Source organism: Xenopus laevis, chromosome 8L (assembly GCF_017654675.1).
Source record: "Xenopus laevis strain J_2021 chromosome 8L, Xenopus_laevis_v10.1, whole genome shotgun sequence".
Classification (NCBI taxonomy): domain Eukaryota; kingdom Metazoa; phylum Chordata; class Amphibia; order Anura; family Pipidae; genus Xenopus; species Xenopus laevis.
The window spans coordinates 25,710,124-25,723,757 of NC_054385.1; the positions used below are offsets into that span (position 1 = coordinate 25,710,124).

The 13,634-nt window shown below is 43.0% G+C and overlaps 1 protein-coding gene across 1 annotated transcript in view; it reads left to right on the plus strand.

The window, feature by feature from the left end:
- Window positions 1-1,605: 1,605 nt before the first annotated feature.
- Window positions 1,606-13,634, plus strand: part of arhgap36.L (Rho GTPase activating protein 36 L homeolog) — a gene marked incomplete at its 5' end in the record, with an annotated part of 46,231 nt that continues 34,202 nt past the window's right edge. The window contains 4 exon segments of the mRNA NM_001127736.1: window positions 1,606-1,815; window positions 3,150-3,280; window positions 10,254-10,301; window positions 10,565-10,791. Coding sequence (NP_001121208.1) covers window positions 3,151-3,280; window positions 10,254-10,301; window positions 10,565-10,791 — 405 coding nt within the window.

Here is a 13,634-nt window from a genome sequence, read left to right on the forward strand (position 1 = left end):
CCAGAGGGGCTACTAGAGAAATTCACTATAATTCATTGGGCCTGCAGGGGCTGTTTGGGCCTCTGTGTACTTAAGAGGGCTTGGTTATCTTTAAAATAACTTTTAGTATGATGTAGAGCAGGCATGTCCAAAGTGTGGCCCGGGGGCCAATTGCGGCCCATCTTTAAATTTACACCGGCCCTCAGCCTCCGTCATGAAATTAATAATAATGAGGCCCCCCAGCACAGTGCGATCAGGAATCCCATAGCAGTAATATTACAGCACATTAGTGAAATGATCTGCCACTTGGTCTATGCTGCTGGTCTATAGAGACGCACAGTTTTCGCATACTTGTTTAGGGCTGAAGGTGTCATTAGATCTACTGACGTGCCAGTACAGTAAACTAAAGAAGTATGGCGTCACTACGTTCCAGTACTTGTCTATTACTAACACCTTCAGCACACAGGCAGCAGTACAGACCAAGTGGCAGATCATTTCACTAATGTGCCCAAATATTACTGCTATGATTACTCGATTCTGGTAAATTAATGTGGTTCGCAGAATGTCAGGCTGAATGGTCGGCCCCCACACATTTTCACCTCACCAAATCTGGCCCTCGTTGCAAAAAGTTTGGGCGCCCCTGATGTAGAGGGAGAGAGTGACATTCTGAAACAATTTGCAAATGGTTTTAATTTTTTATTTGTGGTTTTTGAGTTATTTAGCCTTTTATTCAGCAGCTCTCTGGTTTGCAAGTTCAGCTATCTTGTTGTTAGGGTCCAAATTACCCTAGCAACCATGCAATGATTTAAATAAGAGACCCAACCAGAGTTGCACCCTAGGCATGTGCCTCTTCTGCCCACCCCTAGTTCTGGCCCTGGGAATATGAATATGAGAGGCACTGGATAGAAAAATGATTAATAAAAAGTAGCAATGACAATACATGTGTAGCCTTACAGAGTATTTGTTTTTTAAGATGGGGTCAGTGATCCCCATTTGAAAGCTGGAAAGAGTCTGAAGAAGAATGCTAAAAAAAACTAGGGGAAAAAAATGAAGGCATCATAAGACATAACATACTAAAAGTTAAAATAACCTTTTTCAATGCCACGACCTATTTTGAGCCCCAGGTCTAAACCACAGTTCTGTAACTCATGTTTGTTTATTGTACTTCACATATTTCCTCCAAACAGTTTTAATCAAAATTATGTTCCCTTAAATACTACAAATCTGCGGATAGTTGCAAGCGACTGAAGATGGCAAATAGTGTGGCTTTACCGCATGAAATGATGGGAACAACTACCCCAAGGGTAATGTGCAATTTCTGCTTTTAGGCTTTTGCTCTCTAGGGGCTCCCGTATCATAGGATAACATGAGGATGGTGCTAGTTTTTCCCATTACCAAGCGAGTCCCTGTCGCAGTGCTGTTTCTTTTCAGCTACAGATGTTATTCCCATGTATGTGTGAGGCCAATGGCAACATGTGCGTGTGTCCTGCCTCCTCTCCTCCTGTCCCTCCTCCCCCCACTCCTTCTATCTCTATTTCTGCCTCGTCCCCCACCCCCCTTGTGAGATCTAGGAAACTTTCTTTCACAGATACCTGCAGTCTCCCTGCTGCTGCTGGGGAGGAGGAACTGGAAGCGGGAGAGAGAGGAGCGTGAGGAGAGAAAAATGAATAGACTATAAAGAAGCGTGGATGGGAGGTCGCTGGTGTGAAACGAACACAAAGGGGAGAGTGGGGAGCTCTAGCTGAGGCGCAGGCAGAGTGGGGTGAGATTGTCCGACCCCCGGTGCAGGGGAGAGAAAGAGGGGAGATAAAGTGCGCAGTTTTGGGCATCTAACAGGTATGTGCAATACCGAGAGTCTATGTGCGATTATGACTGTATCTGTCTTGTATATGTCTATCACCTATATACCCTTCTCTAGTCTGGTTACTGGAACTTATTGTCTGTCTACCTGCCTCTTTGTATCTATCTGCTCCTTTTCCATGCCAACAGCAAAAGAAAACAAACATCTTCACTTTGGAGTTTCTCAAGAATTGTGTGCTTGCTGTTGGCACAGATGGAGACACCAGTCCATTTTTATTGTTGTTTAGGCCATCCTTTCACTTATGCTGGTGGCACACGGTAAGATTCGGGGGAGATTAGTCTTCCAGCGACAAATCTCCTCTTCTTTGGGCGGCTAATTTACACGCAATGAATTCCCGCCAGCGATTCACATTCTTGCCGGCGGAAAGGCATTGCGGGGAGATTAGTCGTCCAAAGAAGAGGAGATTTGTCGCTGGGCGACTAATGGCATTCGTAACGATTTTCCAAAGTTGCCCTAAGTTTCCTCCTGAGGCAACCGCAATTTTGCAATTGGTTTTCATTTTTTATTAAGTTGTGGTTTTTGAGTTATTTCGCTTTTTATTCAGCAGCTCTTGAGTTTGCAATTTCAGCAATCTGGTTGCTTGTTTCCAAATGGCCCTTTCAACCCTACATTGGTTTGAATAAGAGACTGGAATATGAATAGGAGAGGACCTGAATAGAAAGATTAGTAATAAAAAGTAGCAATAACAATAGGAGTAGCCTTACAGAGAATTTGTTTTTGTAGATGGGGTCAGTAACCCACTTGAAAACTGAAAAGGGCCAGAAGAAGAAGAAGGCAAATAATTCAAAAACTATAAAAAGTAAACAATGAAGGCCAATTGAAAAGTTGCTTAGAATTGGCCATTCTATAACATGCTAAGGTGAACCACCTCTGCAAAGCCTGGATCAGTGTCCGTACAACTATGTTGTGTAGAACTACAGCCCCCAGCCTCACACCAACAGATGCAAGTGATCCCTGCGATACAGGGAGTTATAGTTCTCTTCGGTTACTTGTGGAGAGCCACAGGTTGTATCAGTGGGAAATCTATGTAGTTTATTCCTGTACACATGCACATGTGATGTAGCAAGAGATGGGAAGGTATGTGCATAGATAGTGTATATTTTATAAATGAGTTCTGTGAGCTGGTTTTACTAGTAAACAATTGAATGTCGCTGTTCTGCACAGAATGACTCATCGAGGCACTTTGTATATCCTTCACCTCTTTTCTTCTTTTTTCTCTCACTCCCTCCCCGTTCCACTCAACTCTCTCACGATTTTATTCCTGCTTTCCCCCTCATTTCATTTAACACAGCCCACCTTTTTCTGCTAGGATGCTTGGCCCTGTTTTGCAGCTCCATGCTGTTCATCTGCAGAGCCTGTCGGAGCTGGAGAGGTTCCGATTGCGGGAGATTAGCCTGTATCAGCTGCATGAACATGGTCTCTGCTCTGACATCACTCCAGGTAAGAGTATGGGTAGGTGAAGTGACTACTGTAAAGCTACTGTGTGGAATACTGTTTTGCTTATGGCTACTGTATATGACATCACATTGAGTGAATTCAGAAAATCTGCATTAGCAGTGTGGAGCAGAAAGGATGTGAGAACCTGGAACTAAAGATGAGTTTTCTACTTAGAGAGGATACAAGGAAATTAGCTGTTTATTTTGGTATTCCCTCTGGAGGTTAATTACAGCACATTACACGCTGTCTGTGGTACCCCAGCTTATTACCTCAATTTATACATACTGTTGATTGGATCACGACAGAAATTTAGCCAAGGCTGGCCAATAATCCCATACACATAATGCTGCGAGCTGACCAATAACATATACTATTTTACTATTAAAGGGGTTGTTCACCTTTTGAATTAATTTTAGTCTGATGTGGGAGTGATGTTCTGAGACAATTTCCAGTTTTCATTTTTTAATTATTTATGGTTGTTATGTTATTCAGCTTTTTATCCAGTAGCTCTCCAGTTTGCAATTTCAATCTGGTTGCTAAAGTCCAAAATACCCTAGCAAGAGATATGAGTTATGCTAGGGTCCAAAATACCCTAACAACCACACATTGATTTGAATAAGAGACTGGAATATTTCATTCTGACTCTTTCAGTGACCCCCATCTGAAAGCTGGAATGAGTCAGAAAAAGAAGGCAAATAATGAAAAAACTATAGAATAAAAATAATGAAGACCAATTGAAGAGTTGGATATTCTGCAACATACTAAAAGTTAATGTAAAGGTGAACCACCCCTTTCACTCTAGACTGTAAACTTGTACAGCCAGGGCCTCGTCTCATTATCAGTGTACATCTGTTTGAATTTCAGTATTTTTACACTTGTGTGGATTGTGGACGTTCAAAAATGACCAATTTGAAAAATCAGATTATTAAGTGGTTTGCTAACCTTTCCCATTGCAATATAAAATTGCAGAAACCCCCTACAATAAATGTTATCCATCCCTGTTCTGTTGCTGGATTCTACATACTGGTGTGTACTTGCCTGTCTCAGCTGGATTTTCATATATTAATATGAATACTGTTTGAATACAGGGGAGTTGAGACACTTGTTTATCGAGAGCAGTGATCCATAACCAGTAGCTAGTGAGGGTCATGAGCGCCCGATGGCACTCCTATCAATGTCAGTGTCGCGTCCAAGATGGCGGCGCTCAGGACCCACGTGGGAAGACCAGCGCGATGATGTCATGCGCTTGGTGCGAAAATTTGAAATAAGACGCAGAGGTCACTGGTTCAATGTTAAATTATAGGAAATTCTAGCTTGTGTTCCTGGGTGAGCTTCCTCCTTGGTCCGGACTTCCCCGCGCTTGGAGCCGATAGGCCTCTGACAGTATAATCGGGCCATGGACCCCACTGAGGAAGCTACGCCTAATGTTGGAAGAGCTCGCCGGGGATTGGCATCCCCCATGGAAGATTATGAAGCTCAGCAGATCCGTATTGGGGAAGTACTTGATACTCTCCCGTATGCCTTCTGTGTGTCCGGTCACCAGAAATCCTCCAGCGGATGTTATTCCTCCTTCTGCAGCTTCATCTGCTGGTGAGTCCTGCATTGCTCCACCGCCTCGCTATAATGGGGACCCTCAAGCCTGCAGAGGTTTCGTTACTCAGTGTCTGATCCAGTTCGAGTTTCAACCCTCGCAGTGCTCATGTGAGCAAGCCAAGGTGGGGTATGTGATTTCCAGATTAGAGGGTAAAACCTCTCTGGGAGAAGAATTCTCCTCTGACCGATGCCAAAGCTTTCCTTCAGGCTTTCCAAACTGTGTTTAATGCCCCGGGCCATGTCGCTAATGCCTCATCCCACCTCCTACAGATCCGACAGGGAGATCGCAGTGCCGTGAGTACGCTATTGACTTTAGAATCTTGATGGCCGGAACCAGCTGGAACATTGAGGCTTATGGAGCTGTCTTCTATCAAGGGTTTTCAAGCAGACTCAAAGATGACCTAGTTTCCATGGATCTTCATGAGCAATTGGAAGACCTGATTGACCTCACCATAAAGGTAGACACCCGACTCCAGGAGCACCAAATCCCTTAAGGAGCGTAATAGGAGATTCCTGCCTGTCCTGGCACCACACTTCCAGAGACCGCTCCTTCCTGCTCCTGTTTCTCCTCCTCCTGTCACCTCCCTGGAGGAACCTATACAGATTGATCAGATGCACTCCGGAGACAACTGGTTGGATTATGCTTGTGCTGTGGCGGTAAAGCCCATTTTGCCAGCAACTGTCCCTTGAAGCTGGGAGGATCTCCACGCTCAGGTAGAACTGGGGAATTTTACCAGGGTGGCATCGTGCCTGTGCCCCAAAAGAACTCTCGTAAATTTCTGTTGCCATTACAAATTCGGCTACCAGATAAGACTATCGATATTTCCACTTTTCTTGATTCCGGGGCTGCAGGAAATTTCATGGATGCCGCTTTTGCCAAGTTCCTGAGGAACTTCCCCAATACGGACTCACCAGCAGATTCCCCTATTCCATCTGTCATATTCCCTGAGGGTTTTGGCAGTTTCCAAGAACTCTCTGTCTGCTAGTCCGTTCATCAGGTGTACCTTGCTGCTGCGGATCTTCAGTCTTTGCCCGCAGTGTACAAGGACTTTTCAGATGTCTTTTGCAAGAAGTCTGCAGAGATTCTCCCTCCTCATCGCTCCTACGATTGTCCCATGGAACTTCTTCCTGGTACCATGCCCCCCAGAGGTCGTACCTTTCCCCTATCTCCTGCCTTCCGCAATGAGGAAATATATCCAAGATAACCTCCAGCGAGGATTCATTAGACCTTCATCTTCTCCGGCAGGGGCAGGGTTCTTCTTTGTGGAGAAGGATGGCAGATTGTGTCCCTGTATAGACTACAGGGGTTTGAACAAGATCAGGTTAAAAACTGATACCCTCTGCCTCTCATCTCTGAGATCTTCGATCAACTCACTAAGTTGGATCTTTGAGGAGCATTCAACCTTATCCGCATCAGAGAGGGAGATGAATGTAAAACGGCATTCAACAGCAGAGATGGTCATTATGAATACCAGGTTGCAACGCCCCTGCCATCTTCCAAGAATTTGTAAATGACACCTTCAGAGATTGCCTGGCCCTTAGGCCGTTGCAACGCCCTGCCATCTTCCAAGAATTTGTAAATGACATCTTCAGAGATCGCCTGGGGCAATCCATAGTCGTGTACTTGGACGACATTTTAATCTTCTCCAAAGACATGGAAAGTCACCGAATCCCAGGTGAAAGAAGTTCTCTCCTGTCTTGAGATAAAACTCCCTTTTTTGCCAAGCTGTTGAAGTGTGTCTTCGAGGTGCCTAAGATTCCCTTACTGGGTTACATTATCTCTTGTGAGGTATTCGAGATGGATCCTTCTAAAGTCACAGCAATCCAAGACTGGCCACTCCCTACGAGCACCAAGGCCATACAAAGCTTTGTCAGTTTTGCTAACTACTACCGTCAATTTATCAAGGGGTTCTCCTCTCGTATCACTCCTGTGTTGGCTCTCATCTGAAAGGGAGGAAAACCTAATGCCTGGCACCCTCAAGCTCTGGAGGCCTTTCAGTCCCTGAAAAACTTGTTTGCCTCTGCTCCTGTCCTTCAACAACCTTACCTTCTGCAACCCTTCTTCATTGAAGTAGATGCTTCCGATGTCAAGGCTGGGCAATCCTCTCATAGACAAGCGCAGATGGGAAACTACACCCTTGTGCTATTTTCTCAAAAAAACTGGCTGAGCAAAATTACAACATTGGGAATTGTGAGCTTCTGGCAGTAAAAATTGTGTCACCATTTACACTGATCACAACAGAGACTGAACCCTCGTCAAGCTCGGTGGGCACTCTTCTTCACACAATTCAACTCTGTCCTTACATACTGCCTTGGCTCCAGGAATCGGAAGGCAGATGCCCTATACCGAAGCATTGTACATAAGGGTCGCATCAGTGAAGATCAAGAACCAATTGTTCCCCCCCACAAAGATCATTGCTTCCCTATTCCCACAACTAGCCAGCCAGATCCTATCTGTCCAGTCCTCTGGTCCTGCTGAGACCCCCATAGGTATGGTATATATACCACCCAAATTCCGTATACCCATCCTTCAGCAAAGCCACAGTTCCAAACTAGCTGGACATCCTGGTGTCCAAAAGACCTTGGAGCTGGTTAATTGTCTCATTTGGTGGCCAAACCTTTGGAAGGATGTGAAAGAGTTTGTGGCTGCCTGTGCCATTTGTGCCTCTTCTAAGTCGAGTCATTCTCGCCCAAGCGGGCTATTGCAACCTCTACCCAATCCTTCCCATCCTTGGAATCATTTAGCTATGGACTTTATTGTCGAACTACCACCTTCCAAGGGGAACACTGAAATTTGGGTAGTTATTGACCGCTTCAGATAAAGCACACTTTATCCCTCTTCATAAACTTCCTTCTGCCATTGAACTTCTCAATTGTTCATTCAAGATATCTTTTGACTTCATGGATTTCCAGCGGAGATTGTATCGTGACAGAGGTTCCTAGTTTGTGTCCAAGTTTTGCGATTGTTGTGTAAAGATCTGGGTATTTCCCTCCAATTCTCCTCTGCCTATCACCCTCAATCCAACGGGGCAGCGGAGAGGGTAAACCAAGCGCTGGAACAGTTCCTGAGAAGTCACGTATCACTCTGTCAGGATGATTGGGGCGATCGACTCCCTTGGGCGGAATTCTCTCATAACAATGCTTGTCATGCCTCCACTGGTAGATTGCCCTTCTTGACCGTGTATGGGCAACAGCCACAAGCCTTCCCTCAAGACTTCCTCTTGTCTCAAGACTTCCTCCAGCAGCTAATGATCTTGTAGCCCACATGTCAGCCATTTGGCGAGCTACCGAAGCCAATTTGGAGAAAAGGTCCTTGTCCCACAATAATTATGCTGATTGAAGACAAAAGACTTCTCCTTTATATAAAGTTAGGGACAAAGTGTGGCTTTCGACGAGAAACATTCACCTCAGTTCCTTCCCCCAAGTTGGGTGCAAAATGCGTTGGTCCATTCCCCATTATGGAGTTTGTTAATCCTGTGGCTGTCAGATTTCAGATTAACCCTGAGATGTGTTCCATGTAAGCAATTGTCGCTTCTCTTCGGAGCAATCTCCTCCTGCATCTGTCTCTGTGGATGGTCAACAAGAATACAATTGGAAAAGATTTTGGACTCTATAATCTCTAGAGGGTCTTTGCAATTCCTGATCCAATGGAAGGGTTTCGTCCCCTAGGAGTGCTCTTGGATTAAACAGGTTGATGTCCATGCTCCTCGACTGGTACGTGAGTTCTACAAACAGTTTCCAAGGAAACCACGAGGTGGTGGTCCAGTGGCCCCCCTGGAAGAGGGGGTACTGTCAGGAGCCCTTTGGCGCCAGCGTGATGACGTCATGCTCCTGGCGTGAAAATTGAAAATAAAAGGACTTCCAGTTCACAGGTTCAATGCCCTATTATATGAATTCCTGGCTTGTGTCCCTGGGTTTTCTTAATTGTTGTTTCCTGGATTTCTGACTTCTGCTTTGACCCTGATTCTGATTCTTGCTGCTTGCCTTTTGAACCTTTGCCTGAATTTGACTACACTTTCGCCTGACTCCTGTTGGATACCACTTAACTTGGACTTTTACCCAAACTTCCTCCTTGGTCCGGACTTCTCCCGCTGGGAATCAATAGGCCCCTGCCAGTGAGCAACATATTGCTCTCTAACCCATTGGATGTTGCTCCCAGTGGCCTCAAAGCAGGTGCTTATTATTGAATTCCAGGCTTGGAGGCAAGTTTTGGCTGCATAAAAAACAAGGTGCACTGCCAAACAGAGTCTCAATGTAGGTTAACAATCCACATAGGGGCTACCAAATAGCCAATCTCAGACTTTATTTGGCACCCCAGGAACATTTTTCATGCTAGTGTTGCTCCCCAACTCCTTTTACTTCAGAATGTTGCTCATGGGTTAAAAGGTTGAGGATCCCTGCTCTAGAGGATGAGGACACCCCAAAGTATATGCTTTAAACAGCAGATCACCAGCAAGTTATCTGTTTTGATCACTGAAATGTTGTGTGCGTGGCTAAATTGTGGCTAAAGCTGCATGAATGTACTAATGTCCATCATATCACTCCACAAACCAATTGGTTGGCTATCCCTAAATCTGGGCATACAGTACATGCCAACATTTGGTTGGGTGGTTTGGCTGATGTTGACCATAATATCCATCCATATGGACATGGATACCAGGACTGGGGGTACATGTCCATATAGCATCTTCTCTTCTGCAACAATTAATCTCCTCCAATTGCTTTCCCACCAGCAGTAATGTAAATCACTGGTGGGTAAACATACTGTATGTCACTTCCGCTTTCAGAGAGTTGGAAGCTTTGGGCAACTTTGGAGAGCCAAAGGCAAAGCATATGTTTTTCCATCTGCGATTTACATTATTTCCAGTAGGAAAGCATTCAGAAGAGATCAGTCACCTGCAGAATTGGAGATTCATCACGGGAGACTAATCTCCTTGTTAGTTTTTGCCCTTAAAGGAGAACTAAACCCTGAAAATGAATTTGGCCAAAAATTCCATATTTTATATACTGAACTTATTTCACCAGCTTTAAGTTTCAGCTTCTCAATAGCATCAATGAAGAAAAGCAGAAAATAAAGTTGGCCTGTAATATAAGCTGATGCTACAAGGCAAATTGAATATTGCATTATTAAATTCTCATGCTACAGTATTTGCACTGGTTTCTGAGCTGCCATGTAGTAATTATCTGTATTAATCATTAATCAGCCTTATATTGGGACATTTATATGTTGTGTGTACTGTATATTTTGAGTGGGTCCCTAAGCTCAGTAATTGAAAGCAGCACAAAGCATGAGCAGTGAATCAGCAGAAAAAAGATGGGGAGCTACTGGGGCATATTTGCTTGTTCTGATGATGTTTCCCACTCACTTTTCTTATCTCCGCAGACCAGAACAAAGCAAGGAAATCTGTAAGGCGCAGGCTTGAGAGAAGAGGTATATATAAATATATTTATACTATATGTATATACTCTCTCTAAAAAAAAATATATATAGAGAGAGAGAGAGCTTTCTCAATGACTCTCCCATATTCATTACTCACTAGTATAAACTCAGCACTGTTTCATGCTTCCATTCAGTATTTACATTCTGTATATTCTTCCCATTGCTTTGTTTAAAACCCGTAGGCTCCTGTATATACTAAGCACACGCTGTCACATTCTCATTTTACACTTTATTTTAACTGCACTTTTTTTTAGATGCCCCTCCTGGACTGTTTGGGGTTCCACTTTCAGATGTTATTGCTCAAGATCGTATAGAGCGGCAGCGAGTGTTTGCTGTGCGAGATCGCAGAGCCTGCACAGAAGTAGAGAGCAGTGTTCTGAGTTTTCTAGTGCACACACAAAGAGCTCCACCGCAAGGGACATCACTGGAGCTGCCACTTTCTCCCACCTTCAGAGATGGTGTGACCAGGATAAGAAGAAGGGTGAGAGCTGTTTCCTAATGTTTTAGCCTTTTGTTTTGTCTTTTATTGCAGAGGGTTTAACAGCAATCCCTACTTTTTAAGTGTTCAGCATGTTCAAAGAACAGTAAAAAAAAATGAAAGTGTATCAAAGTTACTAAAATATTATGTTCTGTTGCCTTTTACTGGTATAAGTTGTGTGTCTGCTTCAGACACACTAGTATAGTTTATATAAATAAGCTGTTGTGTAGCCATCACAGCCATTCAAATTGAAATAGGGCTAAATGGCACAGGTTACATAGCAGATAACAGATACGTTCTGTGGGAAACAATAGTGTTTTAGGCTAGGGTCACACAGGGCCAAAATCAGCCTGCTGAAATCCATGACTGAACGACCGATTTTAGCTAAATCCGACAATCCTTCAAAATTATCGTGCGGTTAGTGGGATTCGAACGATCGAACATCTTACGATTTTTCGGCCGACATCTGTCAGGAAATTGATTGGCCAGGTTAAAAAATCTTTATCGGCCCCAGTGCAATCTATCTATGTTTGCAGGGCCAAGCAGGCAGCTACCCTTTGTTTTGCTGGCAAATTGGTCTTTTTAGTTGATGGACAATTCGTACGATCGTTCCGAGATAATCGTGGTCTCGCGGTGACGATCAGATCTTTTAAAAATCTCAACATCTATGGCCAGATTTACTGTGCTCATCTGTTATCTGCTATGTAACCTGTAACTGTTTCTCCTTTTATCCATAAATAAATGGCTGACCCCAGTTGACAAGCTGGTGAAATAATCCAAAAACATACACAAAGGTTAATTGGCTCTGCAATAACATAACCACTATACAAATGTAATAGGCACATTAGACTGTAAGTTCCTTTGGGCGTGGACTAGTTTGCATGATCTGTAACCTCTTTAAAGTGCTGCTTAATATGTCAGCACTACAATAATAAAGAATTATAATAACGGCTTATAATAATAGCTTAGATTCAGAGCCTTTAGCACAAAAGTAAAATTCTGTCAAAAATGAAAGGGGTTGTTCTTCTTTAAATTTACATTTAGTATGATAAGAGTTCGGAGACAATTCGGAGACAATTTGCAACTGGTTTTTGAATTTTTAGCTTGTTATTGAGTACATTTCCAGTTTGCAGTTGCAATCTGGTTGCTAGGGTCCAAGTTACCGTAGCAGTCATGCATTAATTTAAATAAGAGACTGGAATATGAATAGAAGAGGGTCTGAATAGAAAGATAAGTAATAAAAAGTAGCAATAACAATACGTGTAGCCTTATATAAATAGGTTTTTTTTTTTTAAAGTTTTTATTTATGTATTTTCACAACAAAAAAACAAAAACAAATAGAAAAAACAAACAGACAAGGATGTTACAATTTGTGCAGACATTGAAATGCAGTATACCAGAAATCACAATGATGTACTTATACCATTTTTACCAATGTGTTCAACACATGTAGAGAGACCTCCAGCATCAGGGGGGGGGGGGAAATTGCCATTATACAGGCTTGGGTGGGCCCCAGTTGCAGCTTGCAGGACTACACACTTGATATTGCCTCCTGGCAGACTTTAAGCCAGGGATCCCATACCGCATCAAATTTCTGAGGGCAGTGCCTAGCCATGTATGTCAGTTTTATCATGGGAAGTTTACTGTTTACCAGTGAGATCCATGCCATTAATGTAACATAAATAGTTTTTTAGATCGTGACCCCCCCCCCCATTTGAAAGCTTGAAAGAGTCAGAGAAAGAAGGCAAATAATTAAAAAAACATAAAAAATAAAGGCCAGTTGTTTAGCCATTCCTTGACATACTAAAAGTTCAATTTAACGTGAACCACCTCTTTAATAATGTATGCTGCTCTTAGATTAAATTAATTTAAATTTAATCTGAGGTTCTATGTCCCTTTTAATAATGAGAAAACACCATTCTCATAGTGGCAGCCAGTGCCAGTGGCACTCTTAAAGGTTCAGTAAAACTGAAAATGGGCAAATAGATAGGTTGGGAAAAATATATGTTTTCAATATAGTTAGACAAAAATGTAATCTATAAAGGCTAGAGTGAAAAGTTGCCAGAACCCAACTTTCTCTATTGCTTCTCTCTAAACTGTTAGAATCTTAACAGGGGCCACATGGGACAGAACTGTTCAGTTAGTTTGTGAGCATGCAGGTCAGTTTCAAAAACAAACTAACTGAGCGTGCCTTTTGCATTTTTGTACCCCAGAGGGGACAGCACACTATTTTCAGGGGCTTCTCCCCTAAATACAACGTTACCTGCATTCAGCAGCGTTGTTTGGACTGGGGACAGTATGTAGGTATCTCACCCCAAAATTACCACCCCAAACATTGCACTTTTCTACTGAATACAACATTGACTGTGGATTTGAGGGGCAGGTGGTTGGGGCACTTTTCAAGTATTTTTTGTTTTATATCTCTTTCCTTCGTAAATGAGGCCTGTAAGGTTCAGGGTTGCTTTGTGCCCAAAGCCCTACACTCTGAAGCTTGCACCTTCAATGGACCTAGCACTTGAGCTTCATAAATGAGGCCTCAAGTTCAATAAGAAATGCTGAAAAGCATGATGTTGATTTGATTGATCACTCATCTGGAAATTAACCTAATTGGCTGAACATTTTGAAACTGTATCTATGAGTTGTTCTGCTTCATATTATTCAAATATAAATATCTGTTCTAAGAAACTGAAGCATATATATTACTAATAATATTACCACATGGATTAAAGAACTGGAATTGCACCACACCCCAGAAGAAAGAGAAAGGAAAACATTAGTGATAGCTGGTCAGATGGAATTCTGCTTTAACCGGTTATCTTGGCATACCTGTATGTTTCTAATAGTGG